Source organism: Cucurbita moschata, unplaced genomic scaffold, assembly GCF_002738365.1.
Source record: "Cucurbita moschata cultivar Rifu unplaced genomic scaffold, Cmos_1.0 Cmo_Scf00019, whole genome shotgun sequence".
In the NCBI taxonomy this organism is placed as follows: Eukaryota; Viridiplantae; Streptophyta; class Magnoliopsida; order Cucurbitales; family Cucurbitaceae; genus Cucurbita; species Cucurbita moschata.
In genome coordinates this window covers 949548-976245 of record NW_019268535.1, presented here as the reverse complement: position 1 = coordinate 976245, position 26698 = coordinate 949548, and the positions used below count along the sequence as shown (strand labels likewise).

Here is a 26698-nt window from a genome sequence, read left to right as displayed (position 1 = left end):
TTTGAAATAAAGTCCATAATGTTGTTAGTAGATATTGTTCACTTTGGCCCGTTACGTATCGTCATTAGCCTCATGGTTTTAAAATGTGTCTATTGAGGAGAGGTTTCTACACCCATATGAGGAATGTTTTGTTCCCGTCTCCAACCGATGTGGGATCTCACAATCCACCCCTCTTGAGGGCCAGCGTCCTCGTTAGCACACCGCATGGTGTCTGGCTCTGATACCATTTGTAATAGCTCAAACCCACTACGTATCGCCATCAGCCTCAAGGTTTTCGAACGTGTCTACTAGGGAGAGGTTTCCACACCCTTATAAGAAATAATTCGTTCCCTTCTCCAATCGACGTGGGACCTCACAGATGTCTTGGTCTAGCAATAGCCTACATAGTTAGATATGTACTTGTTCTTTTGATCATTTAACTATTAACTAGTCTTGTTTTGTTGGATTTCTTTTTTTGGCTCTTTCCACGGTCAAAAGATTGGCAAGTATATTGATTAATAATGAAAAGAACTCTCTTTTTTTTAATGTTTGAACTGTTTTATAATCTTTTATAGCTTCGAATTACTTGAGCTCCTGCACGACCATTTAGGCTGCTTCTTTCACTGTCTTGGTTTCTGTCTTGGTTTCTGTCCATTTTTCATTAAAAAGCTGTCTTTCTCTCAATTAGTCTGTGAGAATGCTTATCTTGTAGGCTGCATGCAGTTCTCTGAAAGCTCAATCTCTTTAGTCATAACTCCAAATGTCATCCTTGATTCATGGCATCACGTCTCAGACAGTAAACATCGTACTTTTCTGAAATGGGTCAGCTCAAAGTTCCAGTTTTGTTCTGTATTTGTTGGGTTTTTTCTCTTTTGTGCTTTGGAGCTCGCTGCCATGGTTCTGAGGTCACTGTGAAGTTCTTGGAGGCTCCTAATCCTTTCTCTCGCATAAAGTCAGCCACATTTGTGTTTGAAATTTTAGTGAACGGCCACGGTGATAAGTGCAAGTACTGCGACATCAGTTGTTCGGTACCTTCAACTCTATCAGTTCATTGAACTGACTTGTTTGCTTGTTTGCTTGGTTGCTCTCTCTCTCTGTGTCTTTCTTTTCTTCTTGTGCTATATAATTCTCCACTTTAGTTGGCTGATTCGGTAAGATCATGGATGTTTAAGCCTCTTTGTCTGTTGATTTCTTTACTTTTGATGGCTTCTTGAATGAAATTATTGAAGACCGTAGCTGCTTGAGAATAAGATTGGAACTTTATGTGAGATTTCACGTCGGTTGGAGAGGGGAACAAAGCGTTCTTTATAACGGTGTGGAAATCTCTCCCTAGTAGACGCGTTTTAAAAATTTTGAGAGAAAACCCAGAAGGAAAAGCCCAAAGAGGACAGTATCTGTAGCTCACTGATGGTATCAGAGCATTGTGAGATCCCTAATCGATTGGAGAGGGGAACGAAACATTATTTATAAGGGTGTGGAAACCTTTCCCTAGTAGACGTGTTTTAAAAACCTTGAGGGGAAGCCAGAGAGGAAAATCCCAAAAAGGACAATATTTGTTAGTGGTGGGCTTGGGCTATTATAAATGATATCAGAGTATTGTGAGATCCCATATCGGTTGGAGAGGGGAATGAAGCATTCCTTATAAGGGTATGGAAACCTCTCCCTAGTAGACGCGTTTTAAAAACCTTGAGGGAAGCCTGAAAGGGAAAGCCCAAAGAGGACAATATCTGTTAGTGGTGGGTTGGGCTATTACAAATGATATCAGAGCATTGTGAGATCCCACATCGGTTGTTGAGGGGAACGAAACATTCCTTATAAGGGTGTGGAAACTTCTCCCTAGGGGATGCATTTTAGAAACCTTGAGGGAAAACCCGAAAGGGAAATTCCAAAGAGGACAATATCTATTAGTGGTGGGCTTGGGCTGTTACAAATGATATCAGAGCATTGTGAGATCCACACTAGTTGGAGAGGGGAACAAAACATTCCTTATAACGGTGTTGAAACCTCTCCCTAGTAGACGTGTTTTAAAAATCTTGAGGGGAAGCCCGAAAGGGAAAGTCCAAGGAGGACAATATCTGCTAGTAGTGGGCTTGGGCCATTACGAATGGTATCAGAGCATTGTGAGATCCTACATTGGTGGGAGAATTCCTTATAAGGGTGTGAATACCTTTCTCTAGTAGACGCGAAAACCTTGAGGGGAAGCTCAAAAAGGAAAGTCCAAAGAGGACAATATCTGCTAGCGGTGGGCTTGAGCTATTACAAATGGTATCAGAGCATTGTGAGATCTCACCTCAGTTGAAGAAGGGAACGAAGTATTCCTTATAAGGGTATGGAAACTTCACTCTAGTAGACGCATTTTAAAACCGTGAAGCTAGCGGCAATACGTAAACGGGCTTGGGCCATTACACTTTCAGAATTTGACTCCCATTTGCTGAGAATTAGCTACTACATTACTTAGAACATCAAGACAGAACATTCTTGTCTAGATTTAATGTGTCTCCTCATGTTTATCTTCACTTCCCAGTGTAGTTTTGTAACTGATAATTAACTCAAGTGTATCTCTACTCTCCTGCAGCTTGATAACAGCCACCCTTTAGGCTGTAATGAAGGAAACATTTTCTACTCTGAATTGAAGGATGGAGTGCACAAATTCAAGGTCTGCACTAACTTTTCCAAGGGAGTTAGCTGTTCTAGCTACAACTGGACTGTTGGTAAGAACTATAAGAACCTTCATTGTTGTTCTTAGTCAATACAGTATTTGGATCATCAGCTTCATAGCTTCACATAAGATCATTGAAATTGATCAAAATCTCTCTTGATTTTGTATATTACATGAACTGAAAGAAAAACTGTTAGTTTTCCCCTAAGAACTTTGCTAATTTCTTTAGTATCCATTATTTTGCAGATACTGTTCCCCCCACAGCCTCTATTATGGCCTCGACGATGTTCACGAACGCGTTAAATGTTTCTGTAAATATTTCTTTCTCCGAACCTTGTAGTAGGGGTGGAGGTTTTGGATGTTCATCTGTCGAAGCCTGCAACGTGAGTAGGTGGCTGCTTACATTTTTGTGACGCTTAATAATATTGTTGAGAAGTTTCTTCGTAACCGTCCAAACTGAGTTGATATTATCCTCTTTGAGCTTTCTCTTTCGGGCTTTTTAAAACGCGTTTTCTAGGAAGAAATTTCCACACCCTTATAAAAAATGTTTTGTTCTTCTCCCCAGCCGATGTGAGATCTCACAATCCACTCCCCCAGCATCCTCGATGACACTCGTTCCCCTCTCTAATCAATATGGAACCCCCAGCGTCCTCACTGGCACACCGCTTGGTGTCCGCCCCCCTTTGGGGTTCAGGCTCCTCGTTGGCACGTCGCTCAATGTCTGGTTCTGATACCATTAGTAACAGCCCAAGCCCACCAATAGCAAATATTGTCTTCTTTGACTTTTCCCTTTCAGGCTTTTTAGAATGCGTCTACTAGGGAGAGGTTTCCACACCCTTATAAAAAATGCTTCGTTCTCCTCCCCAACCGATGTGGGATCTCACAATCCACTCGCCTTCAGAGCTCAGTGTTCTCACTGGCACTCTTTCCCCTCTCTAACCAATGTAGGGCCTCCCAATCCACCCCTCTTCAGGGCCCAGTGTCCTCACGGCACATTACCTGGTATCCACCCTCCTTCGGGGTTCAACCTCCTTGCTAACACATCGTCCAATGTCTGGCTCTGATACCATTTGTAACAGTCAAAGTCCACCACTAGCAGATAATGTCCTCTTTGAGCAGCCCTTTCAGACTTTTTAAAATGCGTCTACGGGAGAAGTTTCCACACTCTTACAAAAAATGCTTCGTTCTCCTCCCCAACCGATGTTGGATCTCACATTCTTCGTCTTGATTCTCTTCTATACGTCCACAAACCAGTTCCACGAATCATACAAAACTACAGAATATTGAAGCAAAGATATCTAAAAGTAAAAATGTTCTATGCATATTGTCTAGTTTCTAGCAGGAAATATTCATATTAGCAGGAAAAAAGAACCAAAATCTGATACAAAACATTGTTTATTGCAGCTACTTGTGTATGGTGAAGGACATGTTATACCATCATCTTTCAAAGTTCTTCAGCCCAACCTCAAATACTCACTCTCTGTGTCCTTGCTATCAACCACTCAATATGGAAGAGTTATATTAGCAATGGATAAGAACTTCTGTACTGATAGAGCAGGAAATCTATTCGCAAGAACAGAAAATTCAATATCTTATGTGCACTTTGGTAAGCTTATTGACATCATTATTTCCCATTTTTGAACTCTGTTGGCTATTGTAACACGAAATTTTGAACTTGACAGACAGAAGAAAACTACTCGCCAACCTGAAAACACGTGTTCCCGAAAGGCTACTCGAGCTCAACAATGACACTAGACTGGTACAAGCAACAAACAAACATGATAACTTAAAGGTGTATCTGTACTTTTCAGAACCAGTTCTTAATTCATCTATGGAAGTTTTGAATTCTCTTGAAGTAAGCGAAGGCACGCTTCTTCCGATGAGCGGAAGGAGTCTCGGGAATCGAAGATTCAGCTTCATGGTCAGTGGTTTTGTTCATTGTAAATGTTCATCTGTGTATGTTTGATCTGATATGCAATCCCTTTTCCAGGTTTCAAATGTTTCTGAAATTGCTATAATCACTGTGAGCCTCAAGCCCAGCTCTGTAGTGAGCAGACAAGGAAATCCTGTTGCACCACTTCCTCCAGTTACTTTCCTTTATGGTAAACTATGCTTTTAGCTAAGGCAGTTATTAGCAGAACTTTTTACTTCACGGTAAACAAGCAGATGTTGTCAACTTTGACCCGTTACGTATAGTCGTCAGCCTCACAATTTTAAAACGCGAGGTTTCCACACCCTTATAAGAAATACTTCGTTCCTCCCTCCAACTGATGTGGGTTCTCACAATCCACCCCCCTTGGGGTCTAGCGTCCCCGCTTGCACACCGCCCAGTGCCTAGCTCTAATATCATTTGTAGCAGCTCAAGCCCACCGCTAGCAGATATAACCGCTTTGGCCCATTACGTATAGCTGTTAGCCTCACGATTGGAGAGAGGAACGAAGCACTCCTTACAAGGGTGTGGAGATCTTTGTTAGGAATCACGACTCTCCACAATGGTATGATATTGTCTACTTTGAGCATAAGCTCTCATGGCTTTGCTTTGGGCTTCCCCAAAAGGCCTCGTACCAATAGAGTCCTTACTTATATACCCAAATCATTCCCTAAATTAGTCAATGTGGGACTCTCTCCCAACAATCTTCAACAATCTCTCCCTCGCAGACGCGTTTTAAAACCTTGAGGGGAAGCCCTTGAAGGGAAAGCCCAAAGAGGACAATATCTGCTAGCGGTGGGCTTGGGCTGTTAAAAACAATATCAGAGCTAGACACCGGGCGGTGTGCCAGCGAGGACGCTAGCCCCCAAGGGGGTGGATTGTGAGATCCCACGTCGGTTGGAGAGGGAAACGAAACATTCCTTATAAGGGTGTGAAAACCTCTCCTAGACACGTTTTAAAACCATGAGGGGAAGCCCTTGTAGGAAAAACTCAAAGATGACAATATCTGCTAGCGCTGAGCTAATACAAACAAACTGTGAATTTCAGATTCTCTTAGACCAACTGTGATGCTCAATACAACTACTCCTATGAGGACGAAAGAAAAAATATTTTTGGTCACTGTGAACTTCATGAAGCCCGTATTTGATTTCAACTCGTCCTGTGTATCGATTCGTGGTGGTCGTTTGCAGAGGCAAGTTAGTGTATATTAAGTTCTTCATGAAACCATATTGTCCTTGCTTCCATTTTTCCTTACATACTCGTTCTACGTCCAGCTTTAGCAAGACGGGCAGGAGTGTCTACTCCGTTGAAGTACAAGCCGAGGATGAAGTTGTATTTGTCAGCGTCCCCGAAAACGTAACGGCCGATGTTGCTGGAAATCATAATGTAGCATCAAATATTCTACAAGTGTGGCACTGTAAGCATTCACTGATATATCTCTTTTCCTAACATTCATATACATATCAATTCTTACCTATAAGATGTGTTGTAAACAAAACATGCAGATTCTCTCCCGACGATATCTCGGGTCGTTTCGATCTTTGTAATCGCTTCGTTTGCAGCAACATCCTTCACAGCAGGACTACTCACTCTATCAACAGCTAGCCTTCAGTCCGAAGGAGTACTCGTGAGATCATCGTCCTATTTGACGTACAATCCTACAAGAAATATTTTTGTAAGTTATCTTACTTTACCACTTTGAATACCATGCTCTTGAGTTACAAACATGAACATGCTTATACATATCGAAAATCGACCGCTCTAAGCAGCCTCTCTTACGTGCAGAGAATTGCTTGTCACGTTCAAATTTTCGCACTAGCTATATGGCTGCCAGTTACATTGCCTGTTGAGTACTATGAATTTGCTAATGGTTTGCAATGGAGTATTCCTTATCTAAAAGTTCCGTGGGAAGATGAACACGAGCGTCCCGACTTAAGTGGCTATAGCCCGGTTACTGGATCGCATCCTTATCTAGCCAAAACTTCTGATTCAAAAGTCCTTCAAAACAAGGTTCCAGGCAATAACTTTACTATGGCTGATCAGTTATATGGATTGCCCCTTACTCCAATGGAATACAGATCGTTTTTCGAGGTACGAAGGAGTTACTTATCTTTTACTGCTCCAATGCCAGTGAAAGATTAACATTTTATTTACCATTGATCTTTATTTACAGAGCCAAAATATCATACCCCAAGCTGATGATGTTTTTGGAGCAGGAAGTTACAGTCAGTAAGTATTTGCTTTTTTGTTATCAAAAAGTGGTTCTTTACATTTCATTAAAAGATGGCCCTCAAAGAGTAAAGTTCTCTATTGTTTGCATTGTCTAATGTCAAATTCCAAGCTAAAAATGTTTGTTAAAATGAAGGAAGACGGTATATGTGATCCCGCATCGGTTAGAGAGGAGAATGAATCATTCCTTATAAGGGTGTGGAAACCTCTCCTTAGTAGAAGCGTTTTAAAAACCATGAGGTTGACGGTGATATGTAATGGGCTTAAGTGGACAATATCTGCCAGCGGTGAGCTTGGGCTGTTATAAATGGTATTAGAGCCAGACACCGAATGGTGTGCTAGCAAGGATGTTGGGCCTCCAAGGAGGGTGGATTGTGAGATCCCACATTGGTTAGAGAGGAGAATGAAGCATTCTTATAAGGGTGTGGAAACCTCTCCCTAGTAGACACGTTCTAAAAACTGTGAGGCTGATGGCGATACGTAACGGGCCAAAGAAGACAATATCTGCTAGTGGTGGGTTTGGACTATTACAAATGGTATAAGAGCCAGACACCAAGTGGTGTGCCAGCGAGGATGCTGAGCCCCTATGGAGGGTGGATTGTGAGTTCCCACGTCGGTTAGAGAGGGGAACGAAGCATTCCATATAAGGGTGTGGAAACCTCTCCCTAGCAAACGCGTTTTAAAAACCGTGAGACTAACGATGATACGTAACGGACCAAAGCGGACAATATCTACTAGCGGTGGGCTTAGGCTGTTACAAATGGTATCAGAGCATGACACCGAGCGGTGTGCCAATGAGAACGTTGAGCCCCCAAGGAGGGTGGATAGTGAGATCCCACGTCGGTTAGAGAGGGGAACGAAGCATTTCTTAAAAGGGTGTGGAAACCTCTCCCTAGTAGACGCATTTTAAGAACCGTGAGGCTGATGGCGATACGTAATGGGCCGAAGAAGACAATATCTGCTAGGGTTTGGGCTATTACAAATGGTATAAGAGCCAGACACCGAGTGGTGTGCCAGCGAGGATGCTAGGCCCCTAAGGAGGGTAGATTGTGAGATCTCACATCGGTTAGAGAGGAGAACGAATCATTTCTTATAAGGGTGTGGAAACCTCTCCCTAACAGATGCGTTTTAAAAACCATGAGGCTGACGGCGATATGTAATGGGCCAAAGCAGACAATATTTGCTAGCGGTAGGTTTGGACTGTTACAAATGGTATCAGAGCCAGACACCGAGTGGTGTGCCAGCAAGAACGTTGGGCCCCTGAGGAGGGTGGATTGTGAGATCCCATATCGGTTAGAGAGGGGAACAAAGCATTCCTTATAAGGGTGTGGGAACCTCTTCCTAGCAGACGCCTTTTAACAACCATGAGGTTGACAACGATACGTAACGGGCCAAAACGGACAATATCTGCTAGGGGTGGGCTTGGGCTGTTACATATGGTGTCTCTATCTCTAAATACATCTTCTTTTTTGTTTCTTGTCTACGAACTCAATAGAGGTTCCTTTTCCTTACAAACAACCGTGTCGGTTTTACACGAGCAGGTGGCAAGATTTTTATAGATGCATGTTCTGGTTGGGAACTTTTGCTGGAAGTTTGATATTCCTCCATGCACTTTTCCTTTTCATTATGAAATGTCGAAAGAAAATATACAACACACAAGGCAATTATGGAGCACTTACCTTCCCTAGATTTGAGCTATTCCTTACATTTGTTGCTCTACCTTCCATGTCGATGGCCTCGGGCGCGCTATTTAGAGGTAACTTTTGAACGTTTCTTTGCTTTAGCAACCATGTTTGCTTTGATTTTCCCAAAAAGCCTCGTACCAATATAGATCTTATAAACCCATGAGGTCTATATAGCCCTTGAACATCCTCCCCGTAATCAAGGCTCGACTCCTTTCTTTGGAGTCCTCGAACAAAGTACACCCTTTGTTCGACACATGAGTCACTTTTGACTACACTTTCGAGGCTAGTAATTTCTTTGTTCGACACTTGAGGATTCTATTAACATGGCTAAATTAAGGACATGACTCTGATACCATGTTAGGAACCACGACTCTCCACAATGGTATGATATTGTCCACTTTGAGCATAAGCCCTTGTGGCTTTGCTTCAGACTTCCCAAAAGGCCTCATACCAATGGAGATAGTGTTCCTTACTTATAAACCCATAATCATCCTCCAAATTATTCCATGTGGGACTCCCTCCAAACAATCCTCAACAAAGGATTCTAACTTGTTTGGATCTCTATTATGGCTGTGCTAGGTGGAGCTCTAGCAGGACTAATAGTAGGAGTTTTGCTGCTCGGTGTTCTATCGCTTCTTTTACTCGCCTTACTGTTGTTTCTGTCGGTCGGAATCACGTTCGGGAAGCTACTTCAGTACAAAGAAGTTCATCAAGAAGGTCAGAAATTTCATTGGTATCAAGAACTTGTTCGTGTAACTCTTGGTCCTGGCAAGAGAAGTCAATGGACATGGAAGAACCAGCCAAGCTCTATTTACCTTATCATTTTTGGGCCAATGTTTGAAGATCTGAGAGGTCCTCCAAAGTACATGCTCTCTCAGATTTCCATGGCAAATCCCAACAAACGTGGCGATCGTATAATCGACTCCGACGACGAAACAGAAGATGCAGAAGCACCATTCATCCAAAAGCTATTCGGTATCCTTCGAATATACTACACGCTCCTCGAGTCGATCAAACGAGTCACTCTTGGAGTCATGGCTGGTGCTTACAAGGAAACAATCTCTTCCAAAACTCCAATTGTTACCTTATTATGCATCTCATCATTTCAGCTCTTTTTCCTTGTTCTTAAGAAGCCATTTATCAAGAAAAAAGTTCAGTTGGTCGAGATCCTTTCGATCGCTTGTGAAGTCGGGTTTTTCGCTATTTGTGCCGTTCTCTTAGACCGAGACTTCTCGATCATGGATCAAAAGAAACTTGGAATAACCATGCTGGTGCTGTTCCTTATAGGCTACTGTCCACAACTCATCAATGAATGGTATGCATTGTTCAAACAAGCTAAGCAGCTTGACTTTGTTGGGCACTCATTCTTCACAGGACTCAAAGTGGCTTGTGTTGGATTCCTACTCCTATTCTTCCCACAGAGATTCACTAAGAACTTGGAGAGTGTTTTTGCAGTGACGCTTAGCGGAGACTCCGAAACCGTCGATAATTCAACTGATAGGAACAAGTCTAGCAGTCGGAGCTCGAGTAACGAGAAACCGTGGCTGAAACAGCTTCGGAAGCTGGCTAAGGCTAGCTTCACTAAAGAGCAAGGTGGGACATCAACTGATCCTTCAGGAAGTGGTACTCAATGGAGTGGCCTTTGGGGGCGGAGGAGTAGGAGCAGGAGTAGCAGAAGCTCCTCCATAAGTTCATCTGATTTCAGGTCTAAATCCAGAGGTGGAGGAGGAGGAGGAGGGTTATACAGAGAGTTTGAAACCATTTTTTCATCCAAGTGAGACTAAAACATAAATGTTTTGGTATGATCTTGAAAGTTCATCCATTGTTAGTTCATCATTTGGGGTTCTAAGGTGTAATCCCATCTTGTTTGTGTATAAGAGTTTCAGACTTGTTCTCACTGTTATTTAATCATTCATTCACTATTATCTAATCATTCTCCACTTTGGTCCGTTACGTATTGTCGTCAGTCTCACAATTTAAAACGTGCCTACAATGGTGAGGATCTAGCCCTACTTCAACAAGTGTCTCGCACTGTTCGATGATTGACTCTGTACCATCTGTAACAACCCAAACCTCTAGAGAGGGTCTAGCCCTACTCCAACTAGTGTCTCGCACTGTCCAGTAACTGACTTTGATATCATTTGTAACCACCCAAACCTATAGAGAGGGTCTAGCCCTACTCCAACTAGTGTCTTGCACTGTCCATTGAGTGATTTTGATGTCATTTGTAACAACCCAAACCTATGGAGAGGGTCTAACCCTACTCCAACTACTAGTGCCTCACACTTTCTGGTGACTAAGTTTGATATCATTTGTAACAACCCAAACCTATGGAGAGGGTCTAACCCTACTCCAACTACTAGTGCCTCACACTTTCTGGTGACTAAGTTTGATATCATTTGTAACAACCCAAACCTATGGAGAGGGTCTAGCTCTACTCCAACTACTAGTGCCTCACACTGTCCGGTGACTAAGTTTGATATCATTTGTAACAACCCAAACCTATGGAGAGGGTCTAGTCCTACTCCAACTTGTGCCTCGTACTGTTAGGTGATTGACTCTAATATCATTTGTAACAACCTAAACATATGGAAAGAGTCTAACCCTACTCCAACTTGTGCCTCGTACTGTTCGATGATTGACTCTAATATCATTTGTAATAGCCCAAGCCTATGGAGAGGGTCTAGCCCTACAACTAATGTCTCGCACTGTCTGGTGACTGACTTTGACATCATTTGTAACAACCCAAACCTATGGAGAGGGTCTAGCCCTACTCCAACTAGTGTCTTGCATTGTCCGGTGATTGACTTTGATATCATTTGTAACAACCCAAACCTATGGAGAGGGTCTAGCCCTACTCCAACTTGTGCTTTGCACGGTTCGATGACTGACTCTAATATCATTTGTAACAACCTAAGCATATGGAGAGGGTCTAGCCCTACTCCAACTAATATCTCGCACTATCCGATGACTAACTCTGATACCATTTTGTAATAGCCCAAGCCTATGGATAGGGTCTAGCCCTACTTCAACCAGTACCTTACACTGTCTGGTGAGTGGCTTTGATATCATTTGTAATAGCCCAAGCCTATGGAGAGGGTCTAGCCCTACTCCAACCAATACCTCACACTGTCTGGTGAGTGGCTCTGACACCACTTGTAACAACCCAAGCCCAGTCTACTATGGAGAGGGACTAGCCCTACTTCAATCAGTGCCTCGCATGTTCAGTAATTGACTATACCATTTGTAACAGCTCAAGCTCACCGCAAGTAGATATTGTCCGCTTTAATCTGTTATGTATTGTCATCAATCCCACGGTTTTAATACATGTATGTTAGGGAGAAGTTTCCACACCCTAAGATATATTTCGCTCCCCTCTACAACCGATGTGAGATCTCACACATTTATCGATAAATAGAAGTTATCAACTAAAATGGAGCTCAACAATTAAACAATTAAGATGGTTGCAATATAGTTTTTAATTTAGTCCTTTTATTCTCTATATTTAAAGTTTTTACTCAATAAAACTGGGAATCTTATGCCTTTCGAGCCATTGACATTGATATAAGAAAATTCCAAGAGAATATATTAGTACGGTTTCTTTTTATCTTATTGTTCATCTCTACTTCCAAAATCATACCATTTCTTCAACCTCTCGCGTTTGATCAGATTCAGCGAGGTCATGGGGTCGTGGTTCAGCTCAAACAAATTCTGTAAAGAAGAGCAGAATCAGTCGCTTAACGAGGCCAAGAACATAATCTCCTCTAATCCCGTTGTTGTTTTCAGGTTCTTTCAATAATTTTTCAATATTCCCCTTCTAGGTTTTGATTTGATCTTCCTCGTATGAAGTTCTTATTGATTCTCGCCTCCATTTACTTTTTATCACTATGTTCGATCCTGTGGTAATCAATTACGTGCAAAATGTTCAATGGTTAACTCTTATTGTTAAGAAAATTGGCTCGATTGTTATCGATAGTGAAGATTGAAGAGTTCTTGAAGTTTTGGAAGTTTTGGAAGTTTGTTCTTGTTATGATTCAATAAATCTCTGTTTCGCATGGCAGCAAGACTTACTGTGGGTATTGCTCGAGAGTCAAGGAGTTGCTCACACAGCTTGGAGCTAGTCATAAGGTCATTGAATTGGACCAAAAAAGTAAGTTATAATTTGCGTCTGAGATTCTGCTATAATTTTCCATGCTTTTTCATCTATAAATGTTTGTTCTAGGGCGTTCTTTGATCATGACATGACCTTGTTTATCTTGAATTAGCTGAAAATTGTGATAGAATGATGCTATTTGCCTTCTGTTTCTTCTATAGTGACTGCATAACTGATTGTGACTTATGAACTCTTAGTTGACTGATGAGACTGAAAATTTAAAAGGAGAATTAATTGCAAGTAATACACTTAGTTGATCCTTTTATGGTGTTTTTGAGTTCATGTTGCTTGAAGTCAGCACCCTGTTTGTTCATTGGTTTGTGTAAAATAATTGTAAGAGATATTGTCCTGGATTTTTGCTGTCGGGCTTTCCCTCAAGGTTTTAAAACGCGTTTGTTAGAGAGAGGTTTTCATATCCTTACAAAAAATGTTTTGTTCTTCGTTATGCTCTCCAACTGATGTGGAATCTCATAATTCACCCCCCTTCGGGGCCAGCATCCTCGCTAACACTCGTTCCCCTCTTCGATCAATGTGGGATCTCACAGTCCACCCCCCTTCAAGGTCCAGCGTCCTCGTTGGCACTCGTTTCCCTCTCCAATCGATGTCGTTCCCCTCTCCAATCAATGTGAGATCTCACAATCCACCTTCCTCTGGGCCCAACGTCTTTGCTGACACTCGTTTTCCTCTTTATGATGTTGTTTCTCTCTCCAATCAATGTGGGATCTTACAATCCACCCTTCTTTGGAGCCCAGTGTTCTCGCTAGCATTCGTTCCTCTCTCATCGATGTAGGATCTCACATCAATCAATGTTGAGGTCAGATTTTAGATGAATCATTTCGCATAACAAAACATGAAGATGTCAAATTGAATGTTTCTCTGTTGAGACAAGCTGTGTGTTTGCCTAATTCTCGTGTTGCTACAATCTCGATCAGTACCATTTGAATATTGATGATTGTGTTGTATAATTACCTCAAAACAAGTTCTTTGAGCTGCCTGTGACTGTTCTTCAAACATTATATTGATGAATTCATCCATATGAAGGTGATGGAGATGCAATTCAATCAGCTTTAGCAGAATGGACGGGTCAAACCTCGGTGCCTAACGTGTTTATCGGAGGAAAACACATCGGTGGTTGCGATGGTAACACCTGCCGACTTCATTGCATAAATAGCTACCTTGTGGCTGCTTCTCCCAAATTTTGCTCATCCTCTATCTCCATTTGTGTCATTGCAGCGGTCACAAATAAGCACAGCAGTGGTCAGCTAGTGCCACTTCTTGCTGATGCTGGTGCCATCGCCAATAACTCTGCTCAGCTGTGAACTTTGCTTCACTGCTTCACTACGTAGCAATGAAGCAAATGTTTGTTGGTGTCTTCCAGATTTAATTTACAAAAACAGGTATAAATGTTCATGTTTTAGAGTCTGTGTTGAAAGATTGTCCATTGTGCTTTAAAAATGGTTTGAAAGTGTAGTAGGGTTGGGATCAAGTCAGGATAGGGTAGGGTCGGGACCCTTTATGTGTGAGATAGGGTCGGGATCGGGGATGGAGAATGTAATCCCCGTCCCTGGCGCTGTGTAGCTAACAAGGAGAAATCTTTCTCCACTCCCTTCTTGTTCCCATGTTTAAGCGAGATTCCTAGGAACGGGATTCCTAGAGGTGGGTTCCCGCAGGTTAAATAAACATATCTAATTAAAACTTTGAATTTATAATTGTATCAGTTTACATCCTTCGTTAGATTCTGTTCAAAAAAACGTTAGTGTACACGTGTACAGATTCACTCAAGTTTTCGCACCAAAAACAATCCAAAAGCTTGTGATATTCTACTCCTAATGCATTAAATCTATAAAATTGCTCAAAATTTATGAACTAATTCCAATTTCCTTGGAGCAGCTCCAAAACACAACCAATCTCCCACTTCATAATTGGCTCCTCTTTGTCTACTCTAACATCACCATCAAGCTTCCTACAATTATATTTACAAATAAATCATCATTATACAAATCATCATATATATACATACATATGTATATATGTATATACACATACATATGTATATATACACATGTATGTATGTATATACACATATATGTATGTATACACACATATATGTATGTATACACACATATATGTATGTATACACACATATATGTATGTATACACACATATATGTATGTATACACATGTATGTATGTATACACATGTATGTATGTATGTATTGAACCATATATTTACCTGCTAATATGGCTTTGATTAGTGTCCATGATGTCATCCTTGTCGATAATGAGGGCATAACTGCAAATTACACGAATTATGCAACGTAAATATAATTTGATATAATTAAAATAATTTGGGTACTGGTTAAATTAAGTAGGTTAAAAAACGAAGCAAGAACGAGAAAAAACTATATTTTAGGTGCAAAATTTTAAAATTTTGCATTTAATTTTGCAAAGAACACTCGAACAAATCATATTCATCGAGGAGAATTATAATTCACAGTTTTACCCGTAGTTATAAAATTTAAATTTAATATAATTGATCAATTAATTTAAAAAATAACGTTTTAAAGAATTTATTAAATATAAAATTTATTAAACACGAAATATATATATTATATGTATATTACGAAATTGCCCCTGACATACCAAAATCACAAGTGGAGGAAGAATTGGAACTACCACACATGCACAGCTGTCTAACACCATCCGTACCAAACCCACACGTGCCGCCAGTGGCTTGGCACGCGCGGCAAAAGTCTTCGTTTGCTTGGACTGAATATTTCACACGAATCCCATAGGCCCATTGATCAGGCCCATTAAGCCTCAACGGGGCCAAGTTATAAGCACTGCTATAGCCTTCACACTGAAGCTTAGTGAGATTTACGGCCTTAATGGACCCAAAAGGAACCGCACAGCACTCTGGTGGGCCGGGCCCATAATTTCGGCCCGGTCGTCTGTGGCCCAATATACCCCAAGCCGGACAGTCATAATACTCCTCACAGCCCAGTCCGGAAACGTTTCTACAGACTAGGTGCTTGTTCGGGAACCCTTGGAAGAGTGGCGATTGGGCGGAGCAACCGATGAGGAGGAACGCGTTATCGGCCGTCGGATTCAGGTACGGCGATCGCCATTCCTCGATGTCGAAGCCGTTGCCGCGGCGGCCGAGGACGATTGTGTCGCAGTTCGACATGTGAGGGTCGTGGAGAGTTAGGGCTTCGTAAGCGTAATCGATGTCTAGGACTCTGTAGGATCCGGATCGGATGTGGAACATTAAAACGTCGTTCATGCAGTAGAGAAGGTCGCGGTAGCCAGGATGGCCGCAGCCGTACTGGAGAGCGAAGGGATAGTCGATTGTGATGTTGCCGCAGAAGGATCGGCAACTGTTGGAGTGGATGTTGGCGGTGGAAATGGATAGGAGAAAAGATGAGAGGACGAGATAGAGGAAGAGCGGAATGACTAGAGTTGTTGTGGACATTGTTGAAGGAGATGGAAAGGGAGTGAGAGAGAATCGAGTTTGAAGGAAGAGAGATTTGGTTTGGGGGAATCGATACTTTGCTTGAGACATTGAAGAATGATTAGGGAAACTTTATTCAGATGTGTGATAATGAAGAATTTGGATTGAATTTGCGACTTTGAATCATTTTTCTTCTTTCTTCTGCTTTTCCTGAGGTGATGATTTGGTTTTCAGTTTGTTTCTTGATTGCTTTCGTTTCCTTTTTCTGTAATCTCATCGGCAGATTTTTGAAAACAGAGTTTTCGATGAACATTGAAGAATCAATACACTTTTTAGTTGGAACATGATTTTGTTGATAGTTTCACTATGAATTAACACTGAGTTTCTGATTTCTTTCCGTATATATTTTGTGCATTTTACACTCTCTTCCTTGTGTATACATCTTGGTGGTCGATTTGCCTTGCATGGTAATGGTAGAACATCATAAGTTGGGGTAGTCAAGTTTGATCTATGTAGTTTTGACATGATATTGATTGGAACCATTGGAGTCACCGCAACCTTAAAATTTCATAGATAAATTGGGATGAGTTAGAATTTATCCAAAATTGGCTCGACCCGATTAGAATTTATCCAAAATTGGCTCGACCCGATTAGAATTTATCCAAAATTGGCTCGACCCGATTAGAATTTATCCAAAATTGGCTCGACCCGATTAGAATTTATCCAAAATTGGCTCGACCCGATTAGAATTTATCCAAAATTGGCTCGACCCGATTAGAATTTATCCAAAATTGGCTCGACCCGATTAGAATTTATCCAAAATTGGCTCGACCCGATTAGAATTTATCCAAAATTGGCTCGACCCGATTAGAATTTATCCAAAATTGGCTCGACCCGATTAGAATTTATCCAAAATTGGCTCGACCCGATTAGAATTTATCCAAAATTGGCTCGACCCGATTAGAATTTATCCAAAATTGGCTCGACCCGATTAGAATTTATCCAAAATTGGCTCGACCCGATTAGAATTTATCCAAAATTGGCTCGACCCGATTAGAATTTATCCAAAATTGGCTCGACCCGATTAGAATTTATCCAAAATTGGCTCGACCCGATTAGAATTTATCCAAAATTGGCTCGACCCGATTAGAATTTATCCAAAATTGGCTCGACCCGATTAGAATTTATCCAAAATTGGCTCGACCCGATTAGAATTTATCCAAAATTGGCTCGACCCGATTAGAATTTATCCAAAATTGGCTCGACCCGATTAGAATTTATCCAAAATTGTCTCGACCCAATCTTTTCCACGAACATTTTGAAAACTTCATGTCTATGATGGTTGAAGAGAATTGGTTCTAAGAAATGGTTCAACTCGACCTAACCCACTAACATTCTTAGAACTTTATGTCTAGAATTGGTTCTAAGAAAAATGGTTCGACCATCTAATTCATGGGGACTAAACTTTAACCTGTTTTTATGCCTCCCCTCTTTAATAGTAAATATTTTACGAGAATTTATAGCGTTCTTTTGAAAATTATTTAGTTATTAAAAATCAAATTTACAAACAATACTTTTATGAGTAAAAGGGTTTTAAAATCATGTCATATTTAAAAACTAAAATTACAAAAAAAAAAACTTATTTATTATAAGGAATAATTTTAAAACTAATGAAAATTTGAGACTTCAATTAAAAATCTATTTTTTAAAATTTAATTTAATAAAAATTATTTATTTTTCTAATTAAAAAGAAAATTACTAAAATAGGGCGCGTTACAATGAAGCTTCGATTAACAGAGCGACTCAGCTGAAGCCATCTCCGCCTCTTCATCTTCATCGTTCAAAGTTCAGCAGCACCTAGCTTGGCTGTTCACTTCTGAATCTTACTTGAGGTACTGTTTCTTTATATTGACGGACGGCGAAAGGATGATCTCGCCGTGATCGATGATTTCCTGGCCTTCGGTATTGTAGCGTTACCATTTGATTTAAGTTTATAGTTTGAGATCTATTTGACGATGGAAGCCACTGAGAAATCCGAAGAAACCGTCTCAAATGTAAGAATTTCTCTCTTGGAACTAACATTTCTTGCTATTTCACAATTTTATCATCTGAAAGGCGTCTCTCGGTTATTGAATTAGGTTTCTCTTTGTAATTATTTCAATTCAAATTCTTTGTTAGATTTAGAATGAATTTTCGTTTGTTTATGATTCACTGGGTCTAGAAATGGCTTTTATGATTTCTCACTTGATCAATGTACTGTATACCTAAAGGTCTCTTCTAATTGTCCATTTAAAGCAGGTTACTAAAAAATTGCCTGGAACTGTGAATTGGGGGACGGCCACAACTATTGCAGTGTTTGCAGGGATGTTTTATGGAGGAAGCAAAGAAGCAGCAGCTTCGGTGGTAAGTTAATTTTCTTGGGGGACAGAAATCCCCAATGTTCTATTGTAATTGTATTTTAGGGCTTGCAGAAATTTTTATGTGTTTTTCTTGCTGCTGGATGCTTGGAGGTTGTGATGAAATGATACGACAGTGAGATAAGATAGTATAAGATCCCTCGTTGATTGGAGAAGGGAATGAAACATTTTTTATAAGGATGTGGAAACATAGAAGGGAACGAAACATTCTTGATAAGAGTGTGGAAACCACTCCATAGCAGACGCATTTTAAAATCCTTGAGGGAAAGCTTGGAAGGAAAAGCCCAAAGAGGATAATATCTGCTAGCGGTGAACTTGGGCTGTTACAAATGATATCAAAGCCAAACACCAAGCGATGTGCTAGCAAGGACGCTGGCCCCAAAGGGGGTGGATTGTGAGATCCCACATCAATTGGAGAGAGGAACGAGAGCCAACGAGATGTTGGGCTCCGAAGGGGGTGGACTATGAGATCCCACATCAATTGGAGTGAGGAACAAGTGTCAGCGAGGACGCTAGGCCCCAAAAGTAGTGGATTGTGAGATCTCACATTGGTTGGAGAGAGGAACAAAACATTTAAGGGTGTGGAAACCTCTTCCTAGCAGACACGTTTTAAAAACTTTGAGGGTAAGCCCAGAAGGGAAAACCCAAAGAAGCACAATATCTGCTAGCGGTGGGCTTGGGCTGTTACATATACTCTCAACCAAGAAGTCAGAGATTTGAATTCTGCTTTGTCCTCGTGTTGTCATTCTACTGTCTTTTTCTGTTTACTTCTAAATCCAAGGCTGTACAATAAAGAGGGAATGGAAAAAGAGGGGGGGATGCAGAAATGCCATTTTCTCCTCATATATATTCAGTATCCTTTGCAATTTTCCTTTCTGAAATGACTCATATATTCAAATCAAAATTTTCAAACTGGATGAAATTTAAGAGGGAAGTATGACAATTAACAGAGCAAGGATGCAGAAGTAACATTGAAGCTTGGGAGCACACCTGATAAGCGAGAACAATATAGATTAATCAGAGATGCAATGGAGAAAAGATTTATCAGAGTAACACGAGGCTCAATAGTTGGTGGTGTGCGTCTCGGGATGTTTACAGCTGCATTTTACGGTCTACAAAATCTGCTAGCCGAGAAGCGTGGCGTGCATGATGTTTTCAATGTCGCTGCTGCTGGTTCTGCCACAGCTGCTACATTTGGTCTAATATGTAAGCAGCAGCAGCTATTCCTTGGGTCCAATTCCATCGAGTTATGCCTTGTCCTAGTTTTATCAATTCTTACTTCAAAGCTTGGAGCATCTTAAATGTTTGAAGATATGAACAGAGCTGTTTAAATTACTTAAACAATGCATGTTTTCCTGAGCTTATTTTGCTATATGGCTTACTTTGCAGTGCCGGGATCGCTCAAGTGGCGCGCTAGGAACGTAGCGATGGGAGCTGTTCTTGGTGCAGCATTTTGCTTCCCTCTTGGTAATAGTTATATGTTGAATGTGGTGTTTTATTGCTTGGTTATAGGAATCCTTTTCCACGTGAAAATTCCCTGAATTCTTGAACTTTTTGAGTATAATAAAAGAAACCAAAAGTGGTGGGTGAGCTTGTTAGAAAGCGTTGGTGGCTGTTGCTAAAGAGACATTTTGATCACAGGTTGGCTTCATTTAAAGCTTGTAGAGAAAGCAAATGAAGGCAATGAAGCACTGGCTTATCCTAGTGCAATTCAAAAGGGAGAATCAAAGAGTGGCGTCGGTGCTGCTATTGAGAGATTAGAAGAAAGCTTGAACAAATAGATTCAATGACATCTCCCAAGCTTCTTTCTACCATATTTGCTGGATTTTGTGGTGGTTTTGACGACAATAAACTGCCCATTCTTGGGGACTAACAAGTTAGGGGAAGAAAATATGTTTCTACTCAATTGTTTCATCTTGTTTCTTTAGTAATTAGCCTACTCATTCACCTTTTAGAGGGCATTGCTCGAATGGTCGAACGGTCGAAACCCCCGGAGCTCTATACGTTCGAAGATTTGTCTTATGAACCAATTGTTGGTTGATTCTATCTTCCAACATTTCCTATTCAATTTTGTTTAAACATTGAGTTGATCCTTCAAGTATATTGATGTGGGAGATGAAACCAAATGGATTGGAATATTGAGTAATAATCCTTCATGAGCTTTAATCATTTGACTTGCTTTTTAGAGTTGCATAGTGTCAATCCAATAATGGATTGTGCAAGATCTATGTCATGAGTAAATTTTGATATCCACCGCAAGGAATAATTAGATACAATCCTCAGTAACTTGAAAAAAATGGGACCTAGAATAAACAATTGATCTCGATTAATAGACCCGCTAAAGGTTCAAGCCATATAGTACTTACTATCGGTGTCACGGAGAGATGTTTTGATGGAAATAACAACGCATTCGAGAATAAACAATTGATCTCGATGAATAGACCCGCTAAAGTTTCAAGTCATATAGTACTTACCTACCATCGGTGCCACGGAGAGATATGTTTTTATGGGAATAACAACGCATCCGAGAATAAACAATTGATCTCGATTAATAGACCCGCTAAAGTTCCAAGCCATATAGTACTTACTATCGGTGCCACGGAGAGATATGTTTTTATGGGAATAACAACGCATTCGAGAATAAACAATTGATCTCGATGAATAGACCCGCTAAAGTTTCAAGTCATATAGTACTTACCTACCATCGGTGCCACGGAGAGATATGTTTTTATGGGAATAACAACGCATCCGAGAATAAACAATTGATCTCGATTAATAGACCCGCTAAAGTTCCAAGCCATATAGTACTTACTATCGGTGCCACGGAGAGATATGTTTTTATGGGAATAACAACGCATTCGAGAATAAACAATTGATCTCGATGAATAGACCCGCTAAAGTTCCAAGCCATATAGTACTTACCATCGGTGCCACGGAGAGATATGTTTTTATGGGAATAACAACGCATTCGAGAATAAACAATTGATCTCGATGAATAGACCCGCTAAAGTTTCAAGCCACATAGTACTTACCATCGGTGCCACGAAGAGAGATGTTTTTATGGGAAAAACAACGCATCCGAGAATAAACAATTGATCTCGATTAATAGACCCGCTAAAGTTCCAAGCCATATAGTACTTACTATCGGTACCACGGAGAGATATGTTTTTATGGGAATAACAACGCATTCGAGAATAAACAATTGATCTCGATGAATAGACCCGCTAAAGTTTCAAGTCATATAGTACTTACCTACCATCGGTGCCACGGAGAGATATGTTTTTATGGGAATAACAACGCATCCGAGAATAAACAATTGATCTCGATTAATAGACCCGCTAAAGTTCCAAGCCATATAGTACTTACTATCGGTGCCACGGAGAGATATGTTTTTATGGGAATAACAACGCATTCGAGAATAAACAATTGATCTCGATGAATAGACCCGCTAAAGTTCCAAGCCATATAGTACTTACCATCGGTGCCACGGAGAGATATGTTTTTATGGGAATAACAACGCATTTGAGAATAAACAATTGATCTCGATGAACAGACCCGCTAAAGTTCCAAGCCATATAGTACTTACCATCGGTGCCACGGAGAGATATGTTGTTATGGGAATAACAACGCATTTGAGAATAAACAATTGATCTCGATTAATAGACCCACTAAAGTCCCAAATCACATAGTACTTACTACCGATGCTACAGAGAGATGTTTTTAGATCTCGATAGGTTTTGATTATGGGTTTCTAAGGTGGGAAAAGCAGAGACAGTGATGGATCCAAACTTTTCCTTACAACTAGCATTTGTAAATTCCAAAGTAAAAGGATGTTCATATTCTCGCACCCTTTTGGGTCTCCTCACTGGCATCCAATGCAAAGAATCTAATCTATCAATTTCGATGTTGGCAAGGCAGGAATTCAATCCCATGTAGGGAAAAGAGAAAGGGCAAATGAATAGAAAGGATGGATATGGTGGTGGGCACAGATAGAGAACAAAGCTGAGCTCTCTTTATATTCTATACCAAATTGAAAATGTTCCTTCCTGTGGGTTACATACATATAATAAGTTATATCTAATTGCCTAAGAAAACCTTGAATCTTTTGCTCCTTTTTTTTTCCTATCAAGATTTGCATTAACTCATGTACATCAAACACTTTTCCCTTTTGATCAATTGTATTAAGTCTGTTTTTTTTTTGACATTTATGCTTGTTGTTTGTTCTCCTTCGGAGAATTTTAACGATATCTTTCAGGTCTTTCTCGACTACCTCGTACATTGATAGGATAGCGGGCACCGTTTCGAAAATACATGGTGTTTCAGTCTCATGATCAGTATGAAGATGCCATAGCAAGGAATGTGCATTAGAGCCACGGACAAGTACCTTCACGTTTATTGAAATCATAAGGTGATTAGTTAACTACCACGAGTTCATACGCATAATGGAAGCATTTTTTAAAATGTAGAACAGGGTCACAAGAAAACTCTGATAGACTTACCAAAGTGGGGCAAATGAAGATGAGAGATCTAGAAATGGATATGGCCACCTGTTTTGTAGGGAGAAACCATTGTTGTATCAACATGAATATGAACAAATTGGAAAGAAAATAAGAGAGAGGCCAGTGATTTTACCATAGTCTCACACAAGCATGAACGATCCATTGAAAAATTACATAAATGACTGTCCAGAGGAAGAAATATCCGATCCGAAACCAGGGGAATCGCTGAAAAGTTGTAACAGATAAGAACTGAGCTATGATATAACAAGAAAAAAGAAGCAAAATGAAGTTATTTTCATTACTTACCAAAGAATTCAAAGCGGTGTCTCCTAGCAAGAAAACGGCATTGATTGTATGCATGTTTATTATCAACTGTCACAAGAAAGGAACATATTTGCTATTTAGAACAATGAAGTTGAGTGTGTTCGAAGGCAATTACAAGCCACATGGAAACCTTCTTAGAATCATTTTGAAATCACAAGTAAAATTGAGCTCCCAAGCAGTTTACAAATTTTATAAACTCAATTTGCAGCCGTTAAGCACTTACAAAATTAAGGTTGTAATCTTTGATAGTGAGAAATGGAACAATTATGAACCAAAAGACGCAATCTGTCAGCATAACAGCACCTGCATTCATCTTTCAAGAACAACAGATAACCAAAAGGTCAGAAGATTAATGAAAGGGAACCTTTTTTTCTTTTTTTTTTTTTCCTTAATTTTTCAAAACCTACAATATAAAGAAACTCAATGCACCAACCTGGAAGATAATCTGAAAGAGATAACCCCAAAATCCGGCAGGTTGACGCCTGAGATGATGTTCATCACGAAGGGATGGATTTTTCTCTGTATTTGAACCGTTTCCACCTGCAGAAGTGCCTTGTTCTGCATCTCCCTCCACATTATCCACCTTCTCACCGCCAACTTTCTTCTGATATTGGTAGCAGCCATTAATGGATAGCAGTGATCCAAGCTAAGAACAGAACATCGGAAATTCATAAGCAAATGACCAATGAAAAGGGAGAGATAAAGATAGAGAGGAAAATATGTTGAGAAAAGGGCTCTTTGAAAATGATGGGACATACCCCAAAATAAATGGTGATTGAAGTAAAAGTCCACCTGTTTCAAACAACACAACCAAAACTTTGAATCTCTTCTTTGAGCTTATAAAATGTTGGAAATTTCACACAAAATTTTCCCATTTCTCTTGAAAACTTACTGAGTATAGAAGTAAAATATGTCGCCTCCATCAACAATAGCAGTGACAATGAGGAGCACCAAGAGCACACAGAAAGCCAATACTCGAAAGGCCAACAACCAAGCAGGATGTATTCCCTTAAAACAGGGCCGCCATGTTTCATCATCATACAAAGCTCCAGCTTCTTCTTCCTGAGTTTCTTCTCCATCATATGCCTTATTCCTACGGCCCTCATATTTCCATATCAAGAACAATGCAAAACTCAGCGTCACCAGAACCCATATAATGCAAAGCAGGACCCTCCAGTTGAGCCAGTAACTGGAAGTTGTTGTGTCGTCTGTCATGATCGGTTGCCAAGATTTTGTGGGGGATCCTGTTAAGAAACTCATTTTGTCACCAGGGTGAGAAAAATGGAGCTTTTTTGGTCAAGGGGATAAGCTAAATGTGGGTTTAGAGAAGGAAAGTGATTTTCCTTGAGGATGAAGAATACAAAACGCTAGAACAAACTGAAATTTCCCTCTTCAATTAAGAGGTTATGTTGGGTAAGAAAGAATCACTTAATTGAAACCCCTGATGTTTCCAGCTAATTGAGAAAAGGGGAAAGAATATTGAGGATGGACAGAAGAGAAATAAAAAGAATTGACAGTGACCACTTATTTTCAGGGACTCTGAGAACCAAAAGACAAAAAAAATGACAGGATTGAAGGCGACTGGGAAACCCAAAAGAAAGAATGGCTGTTGAAAACCAGAAACAAGATGATCAAAATCAAAACTCCCACTATCCAGAGCAGAAAACCCAAATAAAAGAATATCTTGTTAACAAAGAACAAGATGAAACAACATTTATTTTAAGAAAAAATCAGAAACTTTCTGGAGAACCCAGGTAGAAGAAAGCTGAGCAGACACATCATCACAATCCAAAAATGCAAAGCAGAGCCAAAGCCGGCATGTTTAAGGAAGAATCTTATGCATAAAATAATGAAAATACGCAGAAGAAGCTTGAGATGGATAAGAAACTAAAAGCAAGAACAACCCATTTCCCATTTGACCAATGAAACATCCGAAATGGGGGAAGACAGATTCGAAACTTCAGATAAGTTTTAGGAAAGAAATATGAAAACCGAGTAACCGACATTCACAAACAATATATACTGTTAGGAATGAACAGGAGAAGCAGCTAAATTCTAAGCGAAGAAAAGAGTTTATACTTACAATGGAGAGGAAGAAAGCGGGGAAGGAGGGAGATGCTTTCCTTCTTCGGCTTGGAAGACGAATTAAATAAAGCAAAGAACAGAGAAAGAGAGAGAGAAGAAAAGGCCTGTGGAGCTTTGAGTGTAAGCTTCTCTTTTTGCCTATTACATCAACTACAGAATCCTCTGCAAAATCCCAAACTCTCCCCATATTTCCATGCAAATTTTGTTTTGTTTTGTTTTTTTTTTTTTTAATTTTCCAAGGCGCAAGGGAATTTGTGTTCCCTTTGCTTGGTTTTCATTTTCAAAATGGGTCAATGAAGAGAGAATAATTGTGCTGGAGTGCATAAGCATATAAATATAATGGACAATTTATGGCAATTAAATCTCACATCTTCATTAACCATTCTAAATTTAAAATTTATTAAAACTCCAAATTAAACAATAAATAAACAAGAAAAAGGAGAAATTTATTAGGACTCCATTTTGTATTTTGATTTTTCTTTTTCATTTTGGTCTTTATATTTAAAAAAAAAAAAAAAACACAAATTTAGCACTTCTTTTATAACAATATCATTTTCACTTTTCTATTTTCAAGAATTGTATTTATTTTCTCACAATTACTTACCTTTGATTTTTAAACCATTTATAAAAATTAGATAATAAAATAAATAAATTTAGCTACAAATGGAAGTCCTATTTTAAACTTCATTTTCTAAAATAAAAAATCAGATGATTATCAAAAATTTGAATATTCCGTTTTTTCTTTTTCTTTCTTTTTCTTTCTTTCTTTCTTTCTTTCTTTTTTTTTTTTTTGAACTAAAGACTAAATCAATATATTTATATAAATACTTAAACTAAAACAAAAGAATATAATTAAATACACATAACAAACAACGCACACTTTATACAATTATGAATTTATTATAGCTTATAAAATCTAATAAATAATAACAATAATAATAACATATGATTGTGAGGGATTTTATGGAGCAAAGCAGGGGAATTGAAAAGGTAAGGGAATGATTTGGTTATTGAAGCACCATAATTGGAAGTGGGACCAAAGTTTTTGACCAGTGATTTTCAGCCGTCTGATATTGAGCAATCCATGATCAATTTTAAGGTCAAAATCGTCATGTAAGCTTTATGAGAAGGCATAATAAGATTGCTGTGTTTTACATAGGTGTAGGGGTGGGACCCTAACACGTGACATATGTCCTTCTTACATTGGGACCCTTTTCCCTTGTGGCAAAAAAAAAAAAAAAAAAAAAAAAAAAAAAAAAAAAAAAAAAAAAAAAAAAAAAAAAAAAAA

The 26698-nt window shown here is 39.7% G+C and overlaps 5 protein-coding genes across 9 annotated transcripts in view; 3 read left to right on the top strand and 2 right to left on the bottom strand.

Moving 5' to 3' along the window:
- The first annotated feature begins 561 nt into the window (after positions 1–561).
- Positions 562–10412, top strand: LOC111456808. 3 transcript variants are annotated; one of them, XM_023098812.1, is made up of 13 exons: positions 562–1007; positions 2555–2690; positions 2885–3021; positions 4043–4244; positions 4321–4559; positions 4629–4740; positions 5616–5760; positions 5843–5985; positions 6074–6243; positions 6354–6659; positions 6742–6797; positions 8339–8553; positions 9062–10412. In XM_023098812.1, the coding sequence occupies exons 1-13, from the start codon at positions 798–800 to the stop codon at positions 10258–10260; spliced, it is 3270 nt and encodes a 1089-aa protein (XP_022954580.1). In that variant the 5' UTR covers positions 562–797; the 3' UTR covers positions 10261–10412. The 3 variants fall into 3 exon arrangements, with proteins under 3 accessions (XP_022954580.1, XP_022954582.1, XP_022954583.1); XM_023098814.1 differs by lacking the exons at positions 562–1007; positions 2555–2690 and having other exon boundaries at positions 2944–3025; XM_023098815.1 differs by lacking the exons at positions 562–1007; positions 2555–2690 and having other exon boundaries at positions 2970–3029.
- Positions 10413–12061: 1649 nt separating this feature from the next.
- On the top strand, positions 12062–14052 carry LOC111456821 (glutaredoxin). Its single transcript, XM_023098835.1, has 4 exons — positions 12062–12268; positions 12544–12632; positions 13677–13775; positions 13869–14052. Exons 1-4 carry the CDS (start codon positions 12165–12167, stop codon positions 13952–13954), a joined length of 378 nt encoding a protein of 125 aa, XP_022954603.1. The 5' UTR covers positions 12062–12164; the 3' UTR covers positions 13955–14052.
- A 331-nt stretch (positions 14053–14383) lies between these two features.
- Positions 14384–16255, bottom strand: LOC111456814. Its single transcript, XM_023098823.1, has 4 exons — positions 15278–16255; positions 14868–14927; positions 14584–14598; positions 14384–14535 (listed from the first exon to the last, which is right to left on the bottom strand). Exons 1-4 carry the CDS (start codon positions 16194–16196, stop codon positions 14495–14497), a joined length of 1035 nt encoding a protein of 344 aa, XP_022954591.1. The 5' UTR covers positions 16197–16255; the 3' UTR covers positions 14384–14494.
- Positions 16256–17857: 1602 nt separating this feature from the next.
- LOC111456818 lies at positions 17858–20651 on the top strand. Its single transcript, XM_023098833.1, has 5 exons — positions 17858–18139; positions 18384–18488; positions 19453–19708; positions 19892–19969; positions 20144–20651. Exons 1-5 carry the CDS (start codon positions 18101–18103, stop codon positions 20281–20283), a joined length of 618 nt encoding a protein of 205 aa, XP_022954601.1. The 5' UTR covers positions 17858–18100; the 3' UTR covers positions 20284–20651.
- A 1841-nt stretch (positions 20652–22492) lies between these two features.
- The window catches only part of LOC111456812, a 6598-nt gene continuing 2392 nt past the window's right edge, over positions 22493–26698 (bottom strand). Inside the window, exons 1-9 of one of the 3 annotated variants that reach the window (XM_023098821.1) lie at positions 25409–25475; positions 24218–24569; positions 24084–24117; positions 23759–23971; positions 23549–23638; positions 23308–23373; positions 23135–23226; positions 23002–23049; positions 22493–22886 (exon numbers count right to left, since the gene is read on the bottom strand). In XM_023098821.1, coding sequence (XP_022954589.1) covers positions 22769–22886; positions 23002–23049; positions 23135–23226; positions 23308–23373; positions 23549–23638; positions 23759–23971; positions 24084–24117; positions 24218–24540 — 984 coding nt within the window. In that variant the 5' untranslated portion in view covers positions 24541–24569; positions 25409–25475 and the 3' untranslated portion in view covers positions 22493–22768. Of the gene's footprint in view, positions 22887–22997; positions 23050–23134; positions 23227–23307; positions 23374–23548; positions 23639–23758; positions 23972–24083; positions 24118–24217; positions 24570–25408; positions 25476–26698 lie in introns of those variants that run through there. The other 2 variants (XM_023098820.1, XM_023098822.1) reach the window with 2 other exon arrangements.